We start from the raw sequence: 27,804 nt of genomic DNA, 5'->3' as shown, positions 1-27,804 counted from the left end.
CATTAGCAATCCTGTAGTAGAAAGAGTTGCCTTGTTAGGTTGTGGGTTTTCAGCAAAGGCTGGGTGACTACTTTAGGCATGGGTTGGATTAGGTGATCTCTGAGGTCCCTTCCAACTCTGAGACTGAGCTTTTCTGATTCCTCAAATTCCCACTTGGTTCAGTGTATGGTGCTTTTTGCCAAGTTTGAAGCAAGGGATAAGAAAGTGTTGTGAATGAGGAGTGGGCAAACTTGGATTTTCATTCTAGCTTTACCACTTAATAGCTGTGCAGTCTTGGGTAAATCACTAAACCTATTTTCTTTCTATCTCTAAGGTAACTTCCAGTTCTATGAATATAATAAAGCTCATGAAATGGTAAATCTAAAGTAGACCCTGATAAAAGCTGAAAGCCTATAAGTTTAGATGTAGATACAACATATTTAGGACTCCACTTCTTAATGTATTTGCTCTTATTATTATTCTTTTCAGTGATTCTTAAATTGCATTTTTTCCTATTCTAGAGGATCATCAATGTCCAATTCAGCATAGGAATATTTTTTGAGAACACAAAATTCATATTTTTAAAAGAAAGGTAAAAAAGGGTAGGCTATTTGGTTTCCCAATGAAAAATTCATAGGATCACTCTCTTTCCACTTTGTATGTGGAGAAGTAGAATTTATTATGAGCCTCCTGAAATCCAAGATGTAACAGCAGTTGCCACTCTATTTTCATACTTTCTGGGATGTTCAAATGACTAGAATAAGCAATGGTGCTAGACATCCCTGGTCTCTAATTTGAACATCTAACTAGGCAAATAGGAAAAGCACATCCCACGGTATAGCTGCTGCTAGAGTATTTCTTTTTCTCATGGACCTTAGTCCTAAGTAATCCACCATCAAGGAGAGAATCCTATGAAATATATTTTGGAGGTGGTTGCTACATTGCACAAAACTGGTATTTCTTGGTTTTATGTTAAGTGCATGTCTTGCTCCTTTTGGTTCTAGGAACCTTAACAGTTTTTCTTCTGAGCCAGGAATGAATCTAAGGAATTTGAATATATTGTCATTAAGTTCACTGCTATTCATCTTTCAAATGTTTTTTACCCCACCCCACCCCCACCCCCACCCCCTGCCCATTTTTAAGAGTCTTAGGTCACAGATTTTAACAATAAGGTATCTGCAGGGACAGTTTATCTCCATTTTCTTTTGTGTACGAAATAAAAATACACTTATAACTGGTAATAACACATTTATTGAAGTACCCTGATGTATGCCTGGGAGGTGTTTTTCACTTTTCCAATGATTGCATTAGGTCACAAACATTTAAAATGCCAGAAACTAAACCTCTAGTTCATTGTGACACAGGTAAACAGAAATGGTACCACATAAAAAATGTTATACTCTTATGACCAGTAATGTCCTTTGGTATGACTTTGAATAAGGACCACATATTCTATAAGGTCAAAGAACCTAAAAAACACATCAATACTTATAATATCTCACATGTCCTTTCTGATTAAGACCAGTAAGTTTAGTTTTAATATTCACCACACATTAGGAACTCAATACAAACTTTTGGGACATATGAACTTTTACATATTTTAGGGGGTGTAAAAGGCCAATTTTCAAAAGACTAGTATGGACAATGAGCTCAGCCCAGAATTAAGCAGGAAGAAGAGACTCTGCTGGATCACATTTGGGAAATCATGCAGTACTTTCAATGATTCCTAACTGTTTGGTGCTGCCAAAATCCATATTTTTAACATCAATATTATCTACTGATGTTATATGGCTGTAGATTATGAATCAGATTTGGAAGGGTCAAAATTATAAGAAAACAAAAAGGGCAACAGAAAGATACAGAATAAGTATAATTAGGTTGCAGCATATTGTCAACAATGACTTGCCCATGAGAAATAATAGTATAAAAAACATTCGTGACAACATGCAAAAAGCAGGCTGGTCATGTAGCAAGATGGAAAGACAAGAAATGGATAGCCTGAGTGCTACATTGATCACATTAAAAAAACAAACAAACCTAGAAGAAGGCCTACAGGGCACTCTATGGATGGATCTTCTCTGGAGGACTTCAGGAAAGATATTGACAGGAATTGCACAGGTTGAGAAGGCATGGAGGGGTTGCTTTCTGCATAGATGGAGGCGACATCAACATTGATCAATCAAAATAACCTGGCTCCAGCCTGCAATTTTATCACCAATGTACTCATTTTATCAACATGATTATTATTATTAAAAGCCTTTACTAATCAAAGTCAAGAACAGTCAATCAGTTGCTATGCAGCTTTTATAGGGTAACTTTCATTATTACCCTTTTGATTTCAAAGAAAATGTTGGTTTCTTGGTTGAGGAAATGGGACCAAGGTAATAAAGACGATTGGCAGGGTTGAAAAAGCTACACTTTTATCACTAGAAGCTAACCATATCCAAGGAGTTTCAGAGCATGACCAGACTTCTGAGCTTCCTCCCTGTACAGAAAGTTGCTTTTCAGGGAACTTTTAATTTCTAACCTCAACAATTATTTCTAGCATGGATTTTTAAAGGTGCCTGATAATAGGGTACCCAAGCATATACAGAACTGGATATAAAGATATTATGTTGTGCACTAAGTCTTAAGATTTATGTTGTTTTCACTTTCCTAACACCACAAACTTACATGCTGTTTGAAATAGGGCAATATATAAGTATTCTCAGAAATGATTATAGCTATTGAATAAAAACTTAAAAAAGGAAGTCACCTCCAAAAAACTAATTTAATTGGCCAGCATATTGTGCATTTAGTTTCTTTGGAGATTAAAGTGCAGGTTGTGAAATGGCATAAATAATGCAGTCAAACAGTATCATTGACTTGATGATCCATAAGCAGATGTAATGCAAATTACACAGTCTTTTCATGTGCCATTCATCTATTTTCACTCAGTAAGTTGTAACATTTCTTTTAGCTCACTGGATTTAAGCATTACTTTCCTTCCATGCCTTACCTATGTTGGGAGCCAAACGGAATATTTCCTTTAGCATTTTAATATTTAGGTCAAAAGCTTATCTGTTTTGGAGCTACTAAGTAGTTTAAGGCCAGCTTCTGTAAAAGTTCAATACTATAAAACAAAAACAAAAACATGATTATAGAAAAAGTTGCTTCCAATAGTGACTATCAAGTTGAGTTTCAGGGAATCTTACAGGGGGTCTTTAAAAAAATATGATTAGTAACACGTTCAAATGTCTGTTCTGTCATCTGTGGAGCCCAAACACAAGAAGAGAACTTAGGCTTCAGGGTAGGAAAGGATTTTAAAGATCATCTGGTCAAAAGCCTTAATTTTACAAATTAGGAAACTGAGGCTAACAGGTGAAGTGACTTGCCCAAAGTAACACAGGTAGCAGTTAAGACTTGAAACCAGGTGTTGTGACTCTAAATCTAGTACCCTTTCTACTGAACCACACTGCCTCTCCCAACCAAGAGCTTGAAAAAATAATGCACATAGATTTCATAACATGAAATTTGTAAACTACCTCATAAGGAAATAAATAATGTCCACATAGAAAAACACCGAGAAAGAAAGGACCCTAGAGCTGAAAATCCTAAATTTGTGAATGCCTTTTCCATATTATACCTCAAAATTCATTTTAGCATAATGAACTTACTAGTGAGTGTGGTCCATAAAAAGAAAATAATTTCAATGAGAAGTAAGCTCTCCTGGAAAAGGCTCTGGAAAACAGCTGGGATACTGCAGTACAAACTTATTTATTCTGACAAGTGATTTCCTAGTACAACATACTTATATTATACTGTTTACCATTCAAGTTAATGACAAGTCAGGAAAATATGATAGCTTTCATGAAATTACTGTATATATAATGTATCATCAACTTTTAGTGGATCAAAGTAATTAGTGTTTTCCAGAAATGTACACAAAAATCTCCTATCTTATTTTTTCAGTTTCCTAGAATTTTTGCAATTAAAAAAAATGAGCAATGGTGTCTGCAGTGCCTACCCCACTCCTTTCTCCCTTATGTAAAAGTCTGTTAACAAATGCAATTCAGAAAGTGCTAAATTTAAATGTCCAAAATCCCAATAAAAGAGGAAAAAAAATTTTAAATTCCTTTTAAGAGGACTTTTTGCTCAAAACAAGTAGCATCCAACAAAAAATTATAAACAGCATACAAGAGCTGATTTCCTTAGAATTAAAGGATGTTGCTTTTGCTCTTGTAGTTAAAAAACATTTCTGCAATATGATGGAAACACCATGGAAGGGTAATTTGTAAACAGCAAACTGGCTTGATCTGGTTTTAATGTGCTTAATGTTAGAAATTGTGATTTGTTGATCATCAGCTATTTTCTAATATGCTGATTGCTTATTACAAAAACCACCTGTTCATATCCACTAAGGGGAGGCTGTAATGGTCAAACAGCCTAGATATACTCAGGACATTCTACAGAAACAGAGGAAGGTTAGAATGGAGGTGAGTTAAGAAATAAAAATTCAATCATGGTGAAGCCTGAAGCGGATAGTGTACCAAACAAACCTTTCCCAGGAGTATAGACTTTTTGTAATTCATTAAGACCTGTTAAAGTATTCATCTTAATAAAAAACTAAGACTGTTAAATGCATAATCATCATAATTGATAAATATGTATTCTGTTACTTAAAACAAAGTCTCCTGAATTCTAGAAAAGCAGTCTTTAGCAAAGGCCATAAAGTATTTCAACAGGCTTCCACCCCAGCTATGACATTACAGATAATTTGTTAACAAAAAAGAAAACTAGCTGAGATGAATTCCAATCTGGGACTTTTATCTGTGTTGACAAATATGTTTTTTGGAAATTGTTAGTTTATATCTCCCTAAAAAAAAATCACGAGGAGCTTAGCTATTAGGGATCCTTACTTAAAACATACATTGTAAATGGGCTTTCCAAGTTAGGTACTACTGTTACAAATTTAAGGAGAATTATGAATGGAGAGGAAAAATTTTACTTTTGTTGGGTTAATTACTAAGAAGTATAACCTCATAACATTGGACGGATGCAAAAAAGGTGGTAACCTTGTGCTTTATTAAGCTAAGATTCTTACCCATACCTTAGACTTAATTTAGATGTCAAACTTCCCACAAGGAAATAGAGATTTTTCCATGCTACACCTAAATGCACTTTAATTTCACTGAAGCCCAAAGGCAACAGTTGCTTAAAAGAATTTTTAAGTCAAATGATAGCTATCTAGTACATTAAAAAATAAAACTGTATAATGTTTCAAAAATATACAACTGGGAAAAATAATCACTGTACACAACAACATAGAGGTTGTTAAGGTGACCAATCAGAAGATTGAACAGTGCAAGACATGCTTTTCCAGTTACAAGTTTAAAACAGGAGTGCAAAAGAAATTAAAGCTTTTGTTTAAAGTTTTAGGATAAGGAAAGCTTGAATATAGTTATTAGTATTAAAAAGCTTCCCCTGGCTATTCTCCCCTCCCCCAATGAAGTTATGTAAATGTCTTTTCATCGTACAACCATTTTCCTGAATGGACTTTGCTTTACTGATGAGTTATACAGATAAGCAGTGTCCACTACTCAGTCATCACATTTTGACCTATGGGCTGACACAGTAGTGTAATAAGACAGTACTAGTAACCAGAGGTCCTACATATACAAAAAGAGCCTTAAAAGTTGGGTTTCTGCCTTAGCCAGAGTACTTGAACTCTCTAGAGAATGGATAATGCAACAGGCATCAGTACTGTTCAACCCCCATATAAATGGAGGTCAAATGAACTGGTGCATTTCCCCATTAAAGGCTCAAGCTCACCTCTGCCTGCTGTAATGAGAGTGGATGTTAACTAGGGAACTAAAAACTTAGAAGCTTCTTTATCAATGGGAAAATCTAGAGGTTCAAAGTCAATACCAGTGCAAGTGCTCTTGAGTGAGCTGAAAAGGCAGTGCATGCATCTATCCATGCAAATGTAGGACCTGGTTCCAACAGAGAATTGAAACTGTGTATATAATCGCTGGATGAGTCCCTTGCCAGTAGTCTACAAAAATATATAGTCAATACTGTAGAGGTCTCTTCTGCAGTCAATACTGTAGAAGTCCTTTTCAATCACCCATTACTTTGATACCAAAAAGCATTAACTACTTTTCAGACATTCCAGACAAAGGTCACTTGTAACAAAAAGTCGACTTGTTTTTTATACAAGATAGTGTCCATTTAAAAAGTAGGTCTTTTCTTTCAAGTGAACAGGACATTTTCTGTACTTAAACTTAATTTCTAGTCTGTCAAGATAGGGTTTATTTAAGATCCTTATTTAATGTGCATATATGCAGAAACACAAATAAATTTACTTTAACACATCATCTGCACAGAGAAAAAGGTTAACTCCTCAAAACATGATAGAGTGAATCTAGTTAGTACAAATCTATTGCAAATTAAAAACATCCTGTGCATCAGTCCACCCAGACAGAAAGGGGGGCAACGTTCCAACAATGAGTAAATGTCAAAGTCTAAGTTGTGTTCTGAAGACTGGGCAGCCTAAAGGACGCCATGCTGCTGAACCCAAGGATCCGCGTGAGCCTGACTGCACAGGCTGCCAAGCCGTGCCCTTTGGAGCTATAAGTGAACTTCAAGTTATTTTCTGTTTCGAAGGCGTTTGGATTTCCTAAGAGAGTCTATGGCTTCCACTGCCTTTCTCCGTTTCCGAGGGGACTCCTCACTTGGCCCAGACCCTGGGGAATTTCCTACTGCGCTTTCCATGACTTCTCGAAGCTTTCGTTCCAGCTCTGCCAAACGAGCATTCTGTTCCCCTATGATCTGGGTCTGCTCTAGCAGTTTCTGGTCCTGATCTTGAAGCTGTTTCTGTTGTTCTTGCACTTTAGTGCGAAGCTCAGAAATTTCACGCCTAAGTACAGTCACACCAGCACCATTTGTCTTCACTTGCTGTTGGAGTTTAGTGACCTCCTGCCTCGAAGGGTTTTGTTTGGAGAAGAGCTGCATTGTTGTTAGGGCTGCAGAAGGTCCTGGAACTGTGGCAAGAGACAGTTATAAGAGACACAAATTAATCATTTCTTAAAAGGTTAGTTTCTATAGAATGAATACTTGATATAACCAAGGCTCTTTGAATACTATCTTCTATTCTTCTCATTTCTAGCTCTACATAATGTACTTAGCCTATACAGTACAAATAAGCAGGTTAACCTGATTTTGTAAATTAGTTTTAAATTCTAAAGCTCCAAATTATCATGGCAATATTTAGATTGTAGAAAAAAATTTAATGACATTTGTGAAAGTAAAACTTGTAAGCACTGTCACTACTTTAGCAATTGCTCAATTTTATAAAAAACTACAAGTAAAACTGGGAAATAGAACTATTTAATAAAAGTAAAATGATTTACTGAAATGAACACACAGGCCTTTAGGGATATCAGCAGGATGCAATAAGAATTATGTCTGAAGACTACAACCAACTTCTAAGCCAAGGGAAAGGATATGTAATGGATAAGCTATACAGGACCATAACAGTTTTTGATAGTCTAGGGAGTTTGGGGAAGACATTTGGCATTGGAATTGTTGTTATAAAATAGGTGAATATCATAAAACACAAACATTACATCACTTAATCCCATTTAAGGTATAAACCCCATTAAACAATAAGCTTACATTTTACACAGACCTTTCACTTATGGAATCAGTCAGTGACTCTTAGAGCTAGAAGTGACCTTAGAAATCACCACATTCATACCACTTCTCTTACAGATAAGGAAGGTGAGGCCAGAGAGGTGAAGTCATTTATCTAAGCACACACAACTAGTGAGGGAGCTGGGACCAAAATGTAGCTCTCTAAGCCTAGTACTCTTTTTCTGCTTTCTTACATTGCTGTTTAAGTAGACCATATAGGGCTGGGATACCTTTCTGTATCTGGATAAGATTATGTTCAATTCAGTAAGCATTTATTAAACACTTATTATGTGCCAAGAGCTGGAACCATGAAATTCCCATGGTTTTTTCACACCTGGAAAGGTAGGCTGAAGGCAGATGAGGAAAGTTTTTTGTTTTTGTTTTTGCTGGGCAATGAGAGTTAAGTGGCTTGCCCAGGGTCACACAGCTAGTAAGTGTCAAGTGTCTGAGGTCACATTTGAACTCAGTCCTCCTGCTTCCAGGACCAGTGCTTTATCCAGTGTGCCACCTAGCTGCCCCTATGGGAAGGGTTTTAAAAACCAAACTGAGACATTTGTGTTTTATCTTATTGGCAATAGGAAGCCATGGAGGCAGCTAGGTGGCACAGTGGATAGAGCACCATCCCTGGAGGCAGGAGGACCTGAGTTCAAATTTGACCTCAGACACTTAACACTTACTAGCTGTGTGACCCTGGGCAAGTCATTTAACCCCAATTGCCACAAAAAAAAAAGGGGGGGGAAACAATGGAAATTTCTTGGGCAGGAGAGTAATATGGTTAGATCTCTGATTTAGACATTTTACTTTGCTTACACCAATCAAACTATCACGGGATTATTTTGTAGAACTAGGAAAATAATGAAATTCATCTGGAGGGGAAGAGAGGTAAAAAATCTCAAAAGAGTGAAAAAAGGGGGGAAGGTCAGACATTAGCACTAGATCACAAAATATAGTACAAAGCAGTAATCATTGAAGTGATTTAGTACTAGTTAAAAAAGAGAGGTCGATAAATGGAACAGATTAAGGAACACAACATACTGAAACAAACATGGGAACATAAACCCAAAGGCCCCAGTTACTGGGGCAAGGGCTCACTCTTTGACAAAAATTTCTGGGAAAAATTGGCAGAAATTAAGTTTAGAACAACATCTCTCATTGTAAAACAAGATAAATTACAAAAGGATGCATGACAAATACAAAATGTGACATCATAATCAAACTATAGGGGCAAGGAATAAATTGCCTTTCAGATTTTTGGATAGGAGAAGAGTTCATGATTAAACAAAAATTAGAGAAGACGAAATCAACAATTTTGATTATTTAAAAGTTGCAGTTAAAATTAGATAGGAAACAGCTAAGTGGGGAAAAAAATCTCTCGCAAATTTCATCATAAAGGTCTCAGATCCAAGGATACACAAATGCAGTTTTCAAAAGAAGAAACCCATGCTATCAACTACCATATAAAATGCTACAAATCACTAATAACTAGAGAAACTCAAGGCAACTCTTGAGGTTCTACCTAATATCCATCAGATAGGCAAAACTAACAAAAGAAGAAATTGACAAATGTTGGAGGGGCTAAAGGAAAACAGGCATACTAGTACATTGTTGGTAGACTTGTGAATTGGTCCAGCTATTCTAGAAAGCAATTTGGAACCATGTCCAAAAAGTTACTAAACTGTGCATACCCTTTGACCAAGCTATATCACTACTAAGCCTATACCACAGAGAGATCAAATAAAGAAGGACCCATATGTACAAAAATACTCATAGTTGGTTTCTTCACAGAAGCCTCAAACTAAGGAGGTACCTACCTGGGGAATGGATAAACAAAAATGGTATATGAATATAATGGAATATTATTGTAAACTAAGAAATGATTAAATGGATAATTTCAGAGGAAACTGGGAAGATCCCTGTGAATTAAGGCAGAGTGCAGTGCCCAGAACTAAAATAATTTATACAGTAACAACATTATAAATAAAAACAACCATGAAAGACTTTAGAACTTTGGTCGATGAAAAACTACTTACTTCCTACCAAATTGGTGATGGACTTAAAACGTAGAGAGAGACATACATTTTTGGACATGGTCAATGTAGGTTTTTGTTTTAAAAAAGATTTCAGCTGTGGGGAATAGGAGGGAAAGATAATAAATGTTTGTAAAAATAAATGTTTAAAATAAGAGAAAAGGGAATTTCACTTTGACAGTTATGAAGAGGATGGACTAGAAAGGAATAGACTAAAGGCTGGGAGAACAAACAGGAGCCTATTGGATTGTTCTAGGTGAGAAGCAATGAAGGCTTTACTTAGGGCAGTGGCTATGTGAACTGACAGAAAGAGGGGATATGAGATATTAATGTGGAAGTAGAACTGTCAAGATTTGGCTGGAGGAGAGGGAAGAGTTGAGGATGATTCCAAAATTGTGAATGTAGGTAACAAGAAGAATGGTGGTGCCCTCAACCAAAATGGCAAAAATAGGAAGAAGAGAGAGGGTTTTGGGGAAAAGATAATGAGTTCTCTTTGGGACATTGTTAAGTTTGAGATACTTATAGAACAATTCAGTTGCAAGTGTCCAACAGACAGGGATGCGGGACTGGAGTTTAGGAGAGAGGTAAAGCTTCTGTATGGAGATCTGATCATGATCTATATCAACATAATAGTTTGAACCCATGAGAAATCATCAAGAGAATGAGGTTGATTTGGTGTTCTTTTCTAGCTAGATGCTTGAGAATGAAACCATTTGAATGTTAATTCCACCTGCTAGTAAGAACTATTATTATTATCTTGATTTTCCATATCAGGACTAATCATTTGCTAGACATACTAAACTTTCCTTTCCCTTGATGGTATTTCTTTAAGCCTTTTCTCCGAGCCTCCTGCTATTCCATGGTCTACTTCCCTTTTCTTCCAAAAACTTCACCTTTAATAAGTTTATGAAAGCACTGAAGTAGCAATCATAAACATTTTTCATGCTGTTTAAATTAGTCCATCATACCTTTTGGACCTTGACCTGTTATAGCAAATATTAACCAAAAATCAATACCATGACAGTTTTTCTTTGATCAGACGAATCACTAATTATTTACTATATATATATATGTATGTATGTGTGTATATATATATATATATATCTCAAGCTTATATATCTTGAGCACTGCGTTAAATGCTACAGATACAAAGAAAGGCAAAAACAGTCCCTACTCTCGAGGAGTTCAGATTTTAAAGGGGTTAGATAAAATGAAAACAACTATGTAAGTACAAGATAAATACAGGGTAAATTAGGTATAATCTCAGAAGGAAGGAACTAGCTTTAAGGGGGGATCAGGAAAGGCTTCTTACAGTAGGTAGGATTTTAGCTGGGGCTTGAAGAAAACCTGGGAAGCTAGGAGGCAGAGCAGAGATGAGGAGGAAGAGAATTCCAGATGTGAGGGAACCATCCAGTTAAAATGCAGAGTGGAAAGATGGAGGGTCTTGAACAAGGAACAAGGAGGCTAGTGCTGCAGTTCTGTAGACTATGTGGAAGAAAATAAAGTGCAAAGAGACTGGAAAGGGAAGAAGGGGCCGGGTTATGATGTTATAATGTGGTTACATTAAAATGACATTTAGTTCCCTACTTTTCCCCAACCAGAATTAAATTCTAAACTATTCAAAATAATTACCAACCTATGTTGTTATTACAGTTGGTGCTTGATTCAAAGGCAGTGTGGCTTAGTGGATTCAGAGCTGACTTTGGAGATCCGGTTTAAATCCTGGATAGTATGTACTGGTGGGTGACTCTGAGCAAGACACTTAACCCTTCAGTGCTCTAGGCAACTCCTCTATTGGTAGAGGAAGTTTTTTCTCCTGGGAGGTCCTTATATCAATGAAATCATAGTCTCTAGACTAATATTCATAATTAATGTCCAAAAGGTTCTAAGATGATTTTCTTAGAATGGAATTGAACCTGAGGTAGTCTCTAGGGAAAACACTAAAATTAAAGAATAGGGTTTTCTTGCTGAATTAATACAATTTTTGTTGATATATTTTATTTTTACATCAGTCAATCAACAAGTCTTTACTATATGCCAGGCACTGCTAGTAGACTCTGAGGACACAATAATTAATCCCAAATCTAAGAAGTTTATATTCTAATGGGAGAGACAAGTTATATAGATAAGTATACATGGGATAAATACAAATATATACAAGGTAGTTAAATAAAATACACAGTGAGGCTGGAAAGATAGATCAGGGCCAGGTTATAAAAGGTTTTAGAAGATAGAGGAAATGATGTTTTTTTCTATAGGCATTAGGGAACCACTGAAGTTGACTGAGTTGGCGAGTGATATGGTCAGATCTCCTTGAAAGTAAAATGACTGTGACAGCTATATAGAGAATGAAGTAAAATGGTGAGAAGCCTTTGAGGTAGGGAGTCCAATTAGGAGGTCATTACAATAGTCTAGAGGGGAAGTGATAAGAGACTGAACTAAGGTGGTGGCTGAGAACGGGTTTGAAATAAGGGATGTTGTAAATGAATAATGGCAAGAGTTGGCAAGTTGAATTGAGAAATAGGGTACAGGAGGGTGAGGAGTTAAGGACACCATTAAAATGATAAATCTTAAAGAGAAGAATGGGTAAATTTGGAAGAAAGATGGGTTTGATAGGAAAGATGTGAGTTCTGTTTTGGACATGTTGAGTTTGATATACTTATGGGTCTATCCAATGTCCAAGAGGCAGTTGATGATGCCCAGGATTAAAGCTTAAGGAAAAAACTAAGGCTGTTTACGTAAGTCTGAATTTTATCTTAAAATTGATAATTAAATCGTATAGGGTTAAATTTGGTCACCAAGAGTGAGAGTGTAGCCAGGATAGACAAGAGAGTCCAGCTCAGAGCCTTGGGGAAACCCACAGTTGACAGTGAGGATAGAATATCCAGTGTCAAAGGGCACCAAGATTTAAAAAAAAAAAAAAGATGAGGCTTGGGAAAAGGGCGTCAAATCTGGTAATTAAGATTTATTGGTAGTTTTGAAGAAATCAGTTTTAGTTAAGTGATGAACTTATTAGCTAGACTGCAAAGGATTAAGAAGCAAGAGGAAAGGAAGTAGAGGCAATGAGTGTAGACAAGATTATCAAGGAGTCTGGGTGAGAATGGAGGAGAGATAGAGGATGATAGCATAAAGGAATGGTAGCATATAGTAAAGGTTTTTTAAGGTAGGGAATACTTGGGCATGTTTGAAGGGCATATGGAAGGAACCAGTAGAAAGGGAAAGAGGTTAAAGATTAGAGAGAGAAGGGAGATGTTTGAGAAGGCAATCTGCTGGAAAAGACTGGAGGGGATAGGATCAAAGGTATATGTTTTGGGGTTGGCCTTGGCAAAATGAGAGGCTATCTCATTATCAGAAACTAGTGGAAAGAAGCAGAGTAGGGTATGATGTCACATGGTTTTGAGATGAAGAGAAGGGGAGAAGATCATAAACAGCATATCACTTATTTTCAAGAATATCCCTTCCCACTACACAGAATTAAATATATTTACATAGAATTAAATACATAGATTTTTTAAAAAGAAAAAGATTATTTTTTTAAAAACCCAGTTCAGCAAAATTACCATATCAACCAAGTCTGATAATATTTGTAGTGTTCCATACCCACAGTATCTTCTCCCACTTCTAAAGAAAGGAGGGAAGTTCATTTTCTCTTCTCTGGGGTCAAGCTTAGTCATTATAATTACACAGTATCTATTTTGGTTTGAAAAGACTGCTTTTAAGTAAAATCTTACAGTTAAATATTAGTGGAAAATCTGATACAATATAAATAGTATATACCTGGAGGAGAGCCTATGAGTCGCCCAGACACATCTGATCCTGGTAACTTCTTCTTTAGAATTGGGACAATCTTCTCATCAAAGTATTCCATTGCCATGGAGGAAATATCCCTTAACTCTTGGAGGACTTCATGAGCCCGCTGTGGGGCTCTGGTAGAATTTACATATCTCAGCACACGATAAATTTCATCAATTACCTAAAATAATGAATTTTCATTAGTTTTCTAGATTTTAAAAAATAATTAAATTGAAAGAGTAATTTGCTCCAGAATTGCTAATGTGATTAATGGATTGGCCATTTATCACACTATCACCTGCTAGTTTCTTTCAGGTACATTATCACAAGACTGTGATAAATTCATACTTTTAAATGAATTTGTGCTGACAGTACAAACCAGCTATAAGTATTCAGAATTAGGAAGTATATATCAAAGAATCAGAGGATTACAGATTTAAAGTTTGAAGGAACCCCAGAGTTCATGTAATCTTAGTTTCCTTATTTTACAGAGGAAAACACTATGGATCATAGAGGTTAAGAGATAGCAGGTGACAGAGCCAGGATTATTCTTTTACAGCAGGGGTTCTAGGAAATGGTTTTAAAATAATAATTTGAGAATTGAATATAATTGGTTTCCTTTGTAATCACATGGATTTTATGTTACATTCATTTATTATTTCTTATTCTGAGAAGGGACACCAGGCTTCATGAGATTGCCAAGAGGATCTCTGACACAAAAGGTTAAGGATCCTGTTTCACAGTATTTTACAAAGGCATTTAAAATAAATGTGAGAAAAACCTAATGTGAACAAAAATAAATTTCTGATAAAATTCCAAGAAACGTATCAGATGGATATGCTATTTACCCTTCCCTACTAACTCAGTGCCCAAAGCAAATTTCATACAAACATTAAAATTGGGTACACTTCATGTAAAAATGCTGTCACTTACCCATGGGTCATATGGGGAAGGAGTGTCAGAGATCATTCAAATGTCCTTGACCTTACAACCGAATGATATTCCTACTTTTTGATTTTCAAAATGAATAGGATATATTTATGGAAGCTATGCAAATTAGCAGAGCTTAGAAGAAACTAAGGCAGATTTAGAAGTATCAGGCAATATATGAATATTAATAAAAATCAAACAAAACCTACAAGTCATTAGACATGAAAAGCTTACTAATTGATTGATCAGGTTTTTATAGGTATCTCATGTTTCTGTCCTTCAGGAGAGCAGCAGATGCTGAGTTTTAATGCGAAAGGAAAAGAAGAGCCTTAAAGATTTTTTTGGGGGGGGTGGGGCAATGAGGGTTAAGTAACTTGCCCAAGGTCACACAGCTAGTAAGTGTCAAGTGTCTGAGGCCGGATTTGAACTCAGGAACTCCTGAATCCAGGGCTGGTGCTTTATCTACTGCGCCACCTAGCTGCCCCCCCAAGCCTTAAAGATTTAGAAGAGCAGATACCTTTTTTTTTTTTTTAATAGACTCCCCATCTGAGAATGAATCCTGGACTATAGGGACCATAGATCGAACCCACTGTGATAGTTCTTACGCTTTTATGTTCTTACCATTCAGGGCAGCACTAACCCTTCCGAAGCAGCAACTGAGAGTAGATTTTGGAAGGAAGGTCTGGCTGCTGGGAGGGGCATATGGCAAAGAATTAGGAAGTACAGGGTACTCCAGGTAGAACAAAGGAAAATAAATGGCACCTATTTTCTATTTTTACTTCAAATCTAAAGTATATTCAAAGGCTTGAAATCACAATTACGGTTGGGGAAATAGTTAACCAGAGTACTTTACCTAAATACCCTAAGGTACTACATATGTGATACCATAAAACACACACTGTATCACATACAAACTACTTCAGGATCTTGTAGTTTGTTCCTTAGACAGCAAATTATGGGTTTGTTTTTTTGTTTTTTGTCTTTGAAATAAACTTCTAAATCAGATTTTTCTTGGCATTGGTAGGGGGTTTCAATCATCATTTGCCTCTCATAAAAATAGAGTGCAGAGGGAAAAAAATCATCATTTGTCTTCACTGTCTGGATCCCAGATAACCTGAAATTTAATTTATTACTCTGTCCTACTTTGGGTTATCATTCTTTTACTTTAGCTTTCCTCCTGTTTAAAGTTTCCTTCATTCTACTGGAGAACATTTAATAAAATATTTTATAATGCAAAGTAAGATAGCAACACAGCTTATTTCACAAGTTAGAATTTAGCATGCAAAATAGGCAAGCAAAAAGAATAAAATGGAAGTTCAATTTTACAACTTCAATAAGATTACAGTCAAAACAACATCTGTATATAGGGGAAGGGCAAAATAATTAAAATACTTCTTTCCCAGCATAAGGCTGCTTGCTAGTCTTAGGAAAAGGAGTCAGACATTTGGGCAACCCTGTCTTTCAACGGAAACTTCTGAGATTTCCTCCCCATTTAAGTTTCTGGTATCTTCAGAGAAGTGAGGAGTCTAATCTCACAAATAGGGAGAGAGTAATTAGTGCTGGGCCAGTGCATTAAAAGCGTATATTGCCATATCTTTCTTTCCTGAAATCACTAAGCCTGCAAATCTTTTCCCTGCAGGTCATTTCTTGGAGTAGAGACCTCTGGTGGCCAGATAGGATATACACTGTCATATGTTCTGCATCTCCCTTTTTCTCTTTTTCCACTTAACACTTATGTCAGGGCAACAGGGGGCACAAAGAGTTTATTGTTACCTCATGTAGATTTATCTCTATGTGAGCAGGGCCCTCACCCAGAGTCCCAGAAGTCTGTACTAGACAGCCCAGAGAGCTGGTATTGATTCTATACTTTTAGTCAGCTGAACAACAAAAAAAATCAGATTAGAAGTATTATAACAAGGGGGCAACTACGTGGTGCAGTTGATAGAGTGCCAGCCCAAAGTCAGCAGGACCTGAGTTCAACTCCTGCCTCAGATATTTACTAGCTATGTGACCTTGAGCAAGTCATTTAACCCTGTTTGTTTGCCTTAGTTCCTTTCTATAAAATTAACTGGAGAAGGGAATGGCAAACCACTCCAGTATCTTTGGCAAGAAAACCCCAAATAGAGTCACAAAGAGTCAGACACAACTAAACGATTTCACAACAACCGAATTATAACAAACGATAAAAATAAAAAGATGAGAATGGTAAACCCTCAGAAGGCTTACCATGACCCTAAAGTACAAGAGATTCCCATTACTCTTCTGGGAGTTGTGATTTCAGAACACTAGTTTTATCTGAAGACCTCAAGATAAACGGTTTTTGGAGTGAGTTGGGTTCATAGTGAACATTCTATGTGTTCTTCTATGTTGGCCTAATCTCTGACTTGGGGTGCTCTGTCCTCAGCTCCTCCAACCTTCTCCCTGGCCACTGTTCTGGCCACTCCTGCTGCTGCCCCATTTCATATCAGAGGTCTCTCTGAATCCCATTTGTCTCTTCTTGACTGGGCCTGACTCAGGGCAGTCCCTTTGTAGTTTGTTCATGCTTGATTCTGGAACAAAATTCAACAGTCAACAAAAGGAGATTTACTTAGCCATAGCAAGAGGGATATTGCACAAGGCTAAGGATTGTGGACACCTCGAGTTGATTCAGCTTAATGAAGCTCTTCTGTCCAAGCTGCCCATTCTGGTCAATTGGCCAAACATCAGAAAGTGCCTGGGTTCCTCTGGGGCTGTTTTTTTTTGTTTTTTGTTTTTTTTTTTTGCAGGGCAGTGGGGGTTAAGTGACTTGCCCAAGGTCACACAGCTAGTAAGTGTCAAGTGTCTGAGGCCGGATTTGAACTCAGGAACTCCTGAATCCAGGGCCGGTGCTTTATCCACTGCGCCACCTAGCCGCCCCTACTCTGGGGCTGTTTTATACTTAGGAGACCAGGTAGTGATGTCAATAGCCTAAGCCTTTAGGCCCCTGAGTCACTCAAGTATTGATTGGATGGTTTCAATATCTCTTAAGGAAAAACTAACCTCCAAGGGGTGGGAGAGCCATGTTAAGAGTATTGCTCTCCTTATTGCCACCTTGTTAAGGAAAGATTGACACGTCTAAACCAGTTAACACCTAGAGGACATGTTAAGAGCACTGACTATTTAAATACATTAAAATACGTCACAGCACAATAATTAAACAAAAATGAATTCTCTTATAATCACGTAATCAGAACTATTTAATAATAAACATATTTAGGACTTTGAAAACATCCTCTTAGTGTTCTCTTCTGATTTGTCCTTTTAAAACCATATACATATACAATTTCTTCCCTTTAAATGGTTGTAGTCACTGAATATGTTGCTATTCCATTTTTGCTCTTTTTGTGCTTTTTCATGTTCTTTGAATTTTCATTTTAAAATTGCCTAATGACAAACATCTCTCTACATTGACATATGACAATTAATTTGTCCATTTCTCATTTGACATACTGATTGTTTTCTATTTTTCCTCTATTACAAATAAAGCAGTTAGGACTATATTGGAACAAGCTAAGGGTTTTTTTTTTAAATTTTAATTATATCCTTAGGGTCAATGGAGCTACAATTAGTTTTGTAATATTACTGATCTTGAAAAATATTAATTTATAGTCTTACCAAAGATGTAACTGAATGCTGGTTTCACATAACTTTGCCAACATGGTTTCATTACTTTATTTAACATTAAATTTGGGGCAGCTAGGTGGTGCAGTGGATAGAGCACCAGCCCTGGAGTCAGGAGGACCTGAGTTCAAATCTGGCCTCAGACACTTAACAATTACTAGCTGTGTGACCCTAGGCAAGTCACTTAACCCCAATTGCCTCACCAAAAAAAAACCCCAAACCATTAAATTCAATTTGTTTTTGCTTCTTTCATACATATGAATTGGTATATTAAGTGTTGTTATAACATACATTTATATCATCATTAGAAAAGTTAACATAGTAAGGTTTTGGAGGTGGAGCCAAAATGGCAGAATAGCAGGAAACAGTATAGTGAGTTCCCCACACAAAACTCTTCCAAATAGATCTAGAAAATGGACCAGACAGAATCCTGATGGAGAAATATGAGAAAAAAAAATCACAGTGAATCATTTTTACAGACCAGAGATTAAAGAAAGAAGAAAAGTTCCTATAGGTACAAAACTATTTATAGCAGCTCTTCACAAAGAATTTGAAACTGAGGGAATGCCCATCATCTGGAGAATGGCTGCAGAAGTTATAATATATGAAGATGACAGGATAGTATTATACTATAAGAAATGATAAAGGGGATAGTTTCAGTGTTTTGGAGTGCCTGCTACCTTATTATTAGATGTTTAATTAATGTTTATTGATTGACTGATTGAATGGTAAGTCAATACTCCATGAGCTAACAAGAAATATTAAAATGAAATAAAAAGATTGGAAAAAATAGAAGAAAATGTAAGGTGTCTCATAGCTTTCAAAAACAAATGATCTAGAAAATAGATGGAGGAGAAAAAAAATTTAAGAATCACTGGAATACCTGAAACCATGACCAAAAAAAGAGCCTAGACATTGTCTTTCAAGAAATCTTAAAAGAAAACTGCCCAGATATCTCAGAATCAGAGAGCAAAAGGGAAATAGGAAGAATTCATCAGTTACCTCCCAAAATAAATTCCCCAAAGAAAACTCCCAGAAACATTATAGCCAAAATCCTGAGTTTCCAGGCAAAATAAATAAACAAACAAATAAATAAATAAATACTGCAAGCACCCACAAAGAAAGAATTCAAGTACTGAAGAACTATCATCAGAATTATACACCATTTGGCAGCCACCACTGTAAAGAAGCAGAGAGCTTGGAATGTGATATTTCAGAAGGCAAAGAATATAGATTCTAGGCAAGGAGAAATTACCCAGCAAAACTGAGTATAATCCTATAGGGTAAAAAAGGAACTTTTAATGAAAAGGGGACTTTCAAGCACTCTTGATATAATACCAGAGTTGCATACAAACCTTAAAGTTCAAACACAGAGAAACATAAAGAAGAAACATTAAAAAAGTAAATAAGATTGAACGATGATAAATGACTAAACAAGGATAAACTGCTGACATTGTATATGGGGAGATGATGTGTAGGTCCCCTCTGAAAGCTATAATCATCAGGGGTCATGGAGGGATTCTAATTAGACAAGGCCTAGGAGTAGTTCTGTTACGTCTTGATTATCATAAAATAAGACTGGGAAGAGAAAGGAAGAGGAATACAGTAGGGGAGGGGATGGAAAAACATCTTATTATTATTTCCTAATATCACAAAATAGATAGGTGGACATCACTACAAACAATAAGAATGGGATAGGGAGGAGTGGCTGACAACTAAGTGAACCTTACTCTCATCTGAACTGGTCAAAAAACGGAAGAAAAAACACATACACACAGATGGTTACAGAAATAAACTCACTTATTACTGAGTTCCAAGTCACACATTCAGGGTGGAGAGATGTGGCTGTAATTGAGCATGGGATCCTAGTTGAGTATTACACACAAATTCCAGAAACTTAGCTTTGTGGCTCTGAGAAAAAGAGCAGAGCAGTAACTTAGTTCTAACCTTTAGCCTACCACTAAGTCTGCAGTGGAAAAACCAGGGCAAGAGACCTTCCAAAGTGGAGCTAGGAGTTCAGTTGCTTTGAACCTACAGAATCTCCCAGCAGCCTAACGGTTACTAAGTACAGCAATAGCTTACTGAAACACAGCCACTCACAAACCAATAGATTCAAACCTGGGTCACAAACATACAGAGTTCAGACCTGGGGAGCTATGAAAAGACCTCTCCCTAGATTATACCACTACGGAAACATTGAAAACTTGAATGCTCCCAAAGTGAGTTGTAAAAGCAGCAGAAAATTAGGCCAGATATCTCCCCAGAAGTGAGCAGAGTCCAATACTAACATAAAGTCCAAAGTCAAGAAGGAGGCTGGAAGAATAGCAAACAAACAAAAAAGTACCCAACTATAAAGAGATACTATGGTGACAGGGAAGCTCAAGACTCAAATAGAAGACTTAAAAACACTTACAAGCAAAGCCTCAAAGAAAAATGCAGATTGAACACATGCCCATTGAAAATTCCTTGAAGAGTTAAAGTGCTTAAAAAAGAAATTAAAAGGAGTTAAAAAATTATTTAAACCATATAAGAGTGACAGAGGGAAAAAAAACAAGAAAAGTAATGAGAATTATACAAGAAACTTATATAAAGATAATAGCTTAAAAAATGTACAAAACCTCATTAAAAAAAGTAATTCCTTAAAAATTAAAATTTGTTAAATGGAAGATAAGGAATCCATAAGACATCAACAAATAATAAAACAAAGTCAAAAGACTGAAAAAATTAAAAGAAAATATGAAATATCTGATAGGAAAAATAACTGACTCAGAAAACAGATTGAGGAGAGAAAATTTAAGAATTATTATTGGTCTAGTTGAAAGCCATGAAAAAAAGAGTCTACACATATTTCATGACATTACAAAGGAAAGCTGCCCAGATATCTTAGAACCAGAGGGTAATACAGAAAGTGAAAGAATTCACTGGTCACCACTTAAAAGAGACCTCAAAAATGAAAACTCCTAGGAATATTTTTGCCCAAATCCCAAACTCCCAAGTCAAGGAGAAAATATTACAACTAGCCAGAAAGAAAGAATTCAATAATAATGGATCCATAGTCAGGGTCACACAATATTTAGGAGCCACCACTATAAAGGATATGATATTCCAGAAGGCAACAGATCTAGGATTACAACCAAGAATAAGCTACCTAGCAAAACTGAATATAAACCTACGGGGGTAAAAATGGACATTTAATGAAATATAGAACTTCCAAGCATTCCTGATAAAAAGACTAGAGCTGAATAGAAAATTTGACATTCAAAGATAACACTTAAGAGAAGCATAAAAAGGCAAATATGAGTGACAAATCATAGGACAAAAAAAGGTGAAAGTGTTTTCATTATTATAGGGGGAGATGATACATGTATTCTCTCAGAACTTTATCATCACCAGGGATCATAGAGGGATCCCTCCCTAACTAAACAAAGAGCCTGGGTGTGATTCTGTTTAGATGATCTCAAAAGAATAGAAGGGTGATAAAGAGAGATGCACTGGAAGAGGGGAGAAGGGAAAGGAAAAATGGAGAAAATTATTTCACATAATTGGGATATGCAAGGAAGAGGTTACACAATGGGGAGGGCATAGGTGTTGAACTGATTCAAGGAGTAGAGAATACACATATACACAGAGTTGGATACAAAAATTTGTCTTACCCAATTTAAAATGAAAAAAGTGAATTCACAACCAATGAAGAGGAAATAAAAGCCATTATTAGGAGCTATTTTGCCCAACTATATGTCAATAAAACTGATAATCTTAATGAAATGGATAAATGTTTACAAAAATGTAAATTGTCCAGGGACTAATAAAAGAGGAAACAGAATACTTAAAAAACCCTATCTTAGAAAAAAAGAATTCAATAAGCCATAAATAAACTCCATAAGAAAGGACTCTGGGACCAGATGGATATACAAGCAAATTCTACCAAGCATTTAATGAACGATTAATTCCAATATTATATAAACTGTTTGAAGAAATAGGTAAAGAATGAATCCTACCAAATTCCTTCTTTGACACAGATACAGTCTTGACACCTAAACCTGGGATAGTCAAAACAGACTGATTTCCCTAATAAATACTGATGCAAAAATTTTAAATAAAACACTAGCAAGGAAATTATAGCAGTAGATGACAAAAATAATATATTATGACCAGGGTGAATTTATGCAAGGAATGCAGGGCTAGTTTAATATTTGTTAAACTATAAGCACAATTGACCATATTAACAACAAAAACCATACAATTATTTCTATAGATACAGAAAAGGTTTTTTTTTTGACAAAATACAATACCCATTTCTGTTAACATTAGAAAACACTAGGGGGCAGTTAGGTGGCACAGTGGATAAAGCACCATCCTTGGATTCAGGAGGACCTGTGTTCAAATCCGACATCAGACTCTTGACACTAGCTGTGTGACCCTGGGCAAGTCACTTAATCCCCACTGCCCCACAAAAAAAAAAAAAGAAAGAAAGAAAAAGAAAAGAAAAGAAAACACTAGTGGAATAAATGGAGCTTTCTTTAAAATAGTAAGTAGTAGCAGGGGGCAGCTAGGTAGCACAGTGGATAAAGCACCAGCCCTGGATTCAGGAGGACCTGAGTTCAAATCCAGCTTGAGACACTTGACACGTACTAGCTGTGTGACCCTGGGCAAGTCACTTAACCCTCACTGCCCTGCCCAAAAAAAGAAAAAAAAAGAGAATAAAATAGTAAGTAGTACTAGAATAATCTAGAATCTTTTCCTATAAGACTGGGGGTAAAGCAAGGATGTCCATTATCACCAATACTATTCAATATAATATAAGAAATGGTAGCTATTGCAATACAATAAAATAAAAATATTAATAAGCATAAAGAAATAAAACTCACTCTTTGGAGATGATATGATGGTGTATTTTGAGAGACAACTAAAACACTAATTAATTTAGAATATTGGTAAAGTTACAGGATATAGAATAAACCCACACAAATCATCAACATTTCTGTATATTGCCAACAAAAACCAGCAGAAAACAGATTGAGGAGAGAAAATTTAAATTATTATTGGTCTATAATCATCAAAACAATTTGGTATTGGGTAAGAAATAAGAATTTGATCAGTGGAATTGATTAGAAATACACTATGTAGAATCTGATAAATTTGATAAATCTAAAGATCCTATCTACTGGGGCAAGAACTCACTAAAAAAACTGCTAGGAAAAATGGGAAGCAGTCTGACAAAATGTAGGCACAGACCAATATCTTATAACATATAGCAAGATAAACTCAAAATGGGTACATGATTTAGACATAAAGGGTGATATATATGTTTTATATATATGCATATACATAAATATGCAATTTAATAAAAAATGGAAGAAATATCCTATAAAATTTATGGATGGGGGAAGAGTTGATGAAAAAAGAAAGAGAAGTTCACAGGAAATGAAATGGATAATTTTGATTACATAAAATTTAAGTTTCTGCACAAACAACATCAATGTAGCTAAGAGGAGAAGACAAGCAGGAAACTGGGAAAAATCTTTGCAGCATTTCTCTGATAAAGGTCTCATTTCTAAAACATATAAAGAACTGCATCTAATTTACATTGAAAGCCATTTCCTAATTGATGAACTGTCAAAGGATATGAAAAGCAATTCAGAGGAAGAAATGGAAGCTATTAATAGCCATATGAAAAAATGCTCTCAGTCACTAATAATATGAGAAATGTAAATTAAAACAATTCTGAGGTACCACTTTATACCCATCAGATTGGATAATATGACAAAAAAGGAAAAGGACAAATGCTGTTAAGGATGTGAGAAAATAGGTACACTAATGAACTGTTGGTGGAATTGTGAAATAGTCTAACATTCTGGAAAACAATTTGGAACTGTGCTGTAAAAGCTATTAAATTGTACTTACCCTTTATCCAGTGATATTGCTATAAGGTTTTTATCCCAAATAGATCAAAGAAAGAAGAAAATGACCCATATAAAAATATATATAGCAGCTCTTCACAAATAATCAGAAACTGAGGGGATACCCATAAATCGGGGAATGGCTGAACAAATTATAGTATATGAAGGTAACAGAATAATACTATGTTATAAGAAATGATAAAGGGGATAGTTTTAGAAAAACCTGGAAAGACCTGTATGAACTAATGCAAAGTGAAGTATGCAAAACCAGGAGAACAATTTATACAGTAACAGCAATATTGTAAAAATAATTAACTTTGAATGACTTAGTAACTTATCAACACAATGACCCACCATAATTCCAAAGAACTCATGATGAAACATGCCATCCACCTCCAGACAGAGATAATAGGATTCAGAGTGCAGAATGAAAGCATATTTTTTTTCTTGCCTTTTTTTTTAGGGTGTGGGGAGAACATGGCTAATCTGGAAATGTTTTGCATAACTATACCTATCTGTAATTGTATCCTTTTGCTTGATTATTATATTTTGACAATGGTCAGTGAAAAACAAACATTTATTCTTTAAATTATTTTTTTAATGAACAAAAATCTGTATTTTCCCCCCTAATCCCAGCTCCCACTGAAAAAAAGAAAACCAAAACTCTTGTTACAAATATGCATAGTCAGTCAAGCAAAACAAATTTCATCATTCAACAAGCATTTATTAACAACTTATGATGTTCCAGGTACTGTATGAAATCATGGGGAGCCAAAGAAAGGTAAAAACATAAAACCTGCCTTCAAGGAGATCATATTCTCATGGAAGGTAACATGCAAAGAATTATGTTCATAAAAGGTATATGTAAATGAGAGGTAATTTCAGAGGGGGGGCACTAGCAGTGTGTGTGTAAGGAGAACCAATTAGGTGTTGACATTGCTACTAAAGGTCTTATAAAAGTGTAAGATATTTTATGAATTTAACTTGGTATATATAAACTTAAAATAGAAAAATAATAATAATTGTTCTTTTTTAGGATATTAAATACTCCTATTTCTCAATGCAGTTTGGTTTAATTCAACTTTATTGAATATCATCCACTACTACAGCCATTTTTTAGTTGACTATTACATGACAAGCATTTCAACTGAAATATCTAAATTTTTTTATTAACAGTGAAACAGGTTACGTTTAATGTTACAAATATTAGATTTTACTTTTCTATTTTTTGCTATGCTTAGTAGAAAATAATATAACTTAATTTCACAACTGTGTATGTAACTGAAACATTGCTTTGTTAAATTATGTCATATCCCAGTTTCTTTAGCTTCTTCTGTTTTTGAAAGATGTGGAAAACTCTGGTGATACTGAATGGTACTTGATGGTATAAAATTAATTTGATACTTCTTCCTAGAAGTTCTAAGGACTTTTTATTTGTTCAAGTCAATAAATATTTATTAAGCGCTTACTCTGTTTTATGTGCTGTGTTTATTCCTAGGAATACCAAAAAAAAAAAAAAGGTATAAAAAAATCTCTGTTCTCATGGAGTTCATATTCTAATGGGGAGAAAACATGCAAAGAACTATGTACATAAAAGATACGTGCATGACAAATTAAAGGTAATCTCAGTAGTATTAGAAGGGACCAGGAAAGGACTGCTGTAGGAAGTTGGATTTTAGTGGAGACTTGAAGGAACCCAGGAAAGCCAGGAGGTGAAGATGAGGAGGGAGAAATTCTAGGCATGGAGAATAGTCTGTGAAAATGCACAGAGTTGTGAGACAGAGTGTCTTATGGGAGGAACAGGAAGGAGGCCCATATCACTGGATTGGAAAGTGCATGGTAGGAAATAGTGTAAGAATACTGGAAAAGCATGAAGGGGCAAGGTTATGAGGACTTCAAGAGCCAACCAGAGGCAGTGTCAGAGGAGAAGGTGACATATACAAGACAGGTTTTGCAAGTAGTATGGGGGCAGCTAGATGGCACAGTGGATAGAGCACCGGCCCTGGAGTCAGGAGGACCTGAGTTCAAATCCGGTCTCAGACACTTAACAATTACTAGCTGTGTGACCCTAGGCACGTCACTTAACCCCAATTACCACACACACACACACACACACACACACACACACACACACACAAAGTAGTATGAACATGATTTGACATGAGAGATGAGAGAGAGTAAGAAGTTGAAGATGGCATTTTGATTATAAGCCTGGGTGACTGGGAGAATGGTAGTGGTACCCTAGAAAGTAATAAGGAAGTTGGGGTACGGGTTAGGGTGGAGGTGGGGAGGAAGAAGGAAGTACTTCAGTTTTGGACATGCTGAATTAACAATATCTATGGGCCATTTGACAATGATGGGTCTAGATGAGTTCAATTTTTTCTCCTTGGAGGACTTTTGTGAATTCTTTCTATTTTGAGTGTTATGTGTTCTTAATAGCTCTGGAAGGTTTTCTTGAATAATTCCTTAAAATGTATTTATTTGAAAAATATGTATATTTATTTGAGAAATAAATATATTGCTTGAAATATATATTACTTGAAAATTTCTTGAAATAAAATGTCCAGATTAATTTTCTTTTTTTTGCTGTGTTCAGAATATACTGATAATTCTGAAATTTCATCTTATAGATCTGTGACTTTATGTATTTTTTCCTAAATATTTTTTTTACTACACTCAAATGAGCTCATTCTTCCAACATACTTACATTATCTTCGGGTTTTCTTAGTACTGATTTTTTTTTTTTTTGCTGGGCAATGGGGGTTAAGTGACTTGCCCAGGGTCACACAGCTAGTAAATGGTCAAGCGTCTGAGGCCGAATTTGAACTCAGGTACTCCTGAATCCAGGGCCGGTGCTTTATCCACTGCGCCACCTAGCTGCCCCTATTGGGGTTTTCTTTTTTACAATTATTTTGTTCTTTGCTGCCTTCCCTAAAGTTTCAATGTCTTTTAGGCTCTTTTGCATTTTTTTTTTTTAACATTTTCTTCGATATTGCCTCAGAAAAATGTATTTGGTTGTAATGAAGTCTTCCTAACTACTTTTCTTGGGGCTTTAAAAAATGAATCTGATTCTTTAATTTTCAGACAGTGGATGTTTATTATCTAGTCGAGCTTATCTTTTTTTTGTTTGTTTGTTTGTTTGTTTGGTTTTTTGCAGGGCATTGAGGGTTAAGTGACTTGCCCAGGGTCACACAGCTAGGAAGTGTCAAGTGTCTGAGGCCAGATTTGAACTCAGGTCCTCCTGAATCCAGGGCTGGTGCTTTATCCACTGCGCCACCTAGCTGACCCCTCTTTTGGGTTTTCTTGCATTGTTTTGGCTGTTGCTTCAATTACACATTTTCCCTGGTGTCTTTTTCTCCTTTCTCCATTAATGCTAACCAAAATGCCTGTCACCATGCTTCTCCTTCCCATTTTCACCCAACTCTAGGTTTTCTCATTTAAATATATATATATATATACACACTACACAATGCTTTTTTGTTCCTTCCATTCATTCCATTTTATCTATTCTATTTCTTTTGAATAAGATATTACCTACTAGAGCTGTATTCTAGTCATCATCCTACCCATCATCCAAACCCATCCCATCAATATTTTTGTGTTTTTTTGTTTGTTTTTAATTTTTGCAGGGCAATGAGGGTTAAGTGACTTGCCCAGGGTCACACAGCTAGTTAAGTGTCAAATGTCTGAGACTGGATTTGAACTCAGGTACTCCTGAATCCAAGGCCAGTGCTTTATCCACTGCACCACCTAGATGCCCCCCAATCCCATCAATTTTCCCCCCATCAATTTTAATAGCTATGTAAAAGGTTCAATTTACCTCAGTCACTAGAGTCAACTTTCTCATATATACTTAGTGCATT

At 35.9% G+C, this 27,804-nt stretch overlaps 1 protein-coding gene across 2 annotated transcripts in view; it reads right to left on the bottom strand.

The window, feature by feature from the left end:
* Nucleotides 1–1,210: 1,210 nt before the first annotated feature.
* FBXO28 (F-box protein 28) overlaps nt 1,211–27,804 on the bottom strand; it is a 65,862-nt gene continuing 39,268 nt past the window's right edge. The window contains exons 4-5 of one of the 2 annotated variants that reach the window (XM_044001152.1): nt 13,458–13,653; nt 1,211–7,001 (exon numbers count right to left, since the gene is read on the bottom strand). In XM_044001152.1, coding sequence (XP_043857087.1) covers nt 6,607–7,001; nt 13,458–13,653 — 591 coding nt within the window. In that variant the 3' untranslated portion in view covers nt 1,211–6,606. The remainder of the gene's footprint in view (nt 7,002–13,457; nt 13,654–27,804) is intronic. The other variant, XM_044001153.1, reaches the window with a different exon arrangement.

Source organism: Dromiciops gliroides, chromosome 4, assembly GCF_019393635.1.
Source record: "Dromiciops gliroides isolate mDroGli1 chromosome 4, mDroGli1.pri, whole genome shotgun sequence".
Classification (NCBI taxonomy): domain Eukaryota; kingdom Metazoa; phylum Chordata; class Mammalia; order Microbiotheria; family Microbiotheriidae; genus Dromiciops; species Dromiciops gliroides.
The sequence above is the reverse complement of the archived record's forward strand: the minus strand, read 5'-3'. Positions and strand labels throughout refer to the sequence as shown.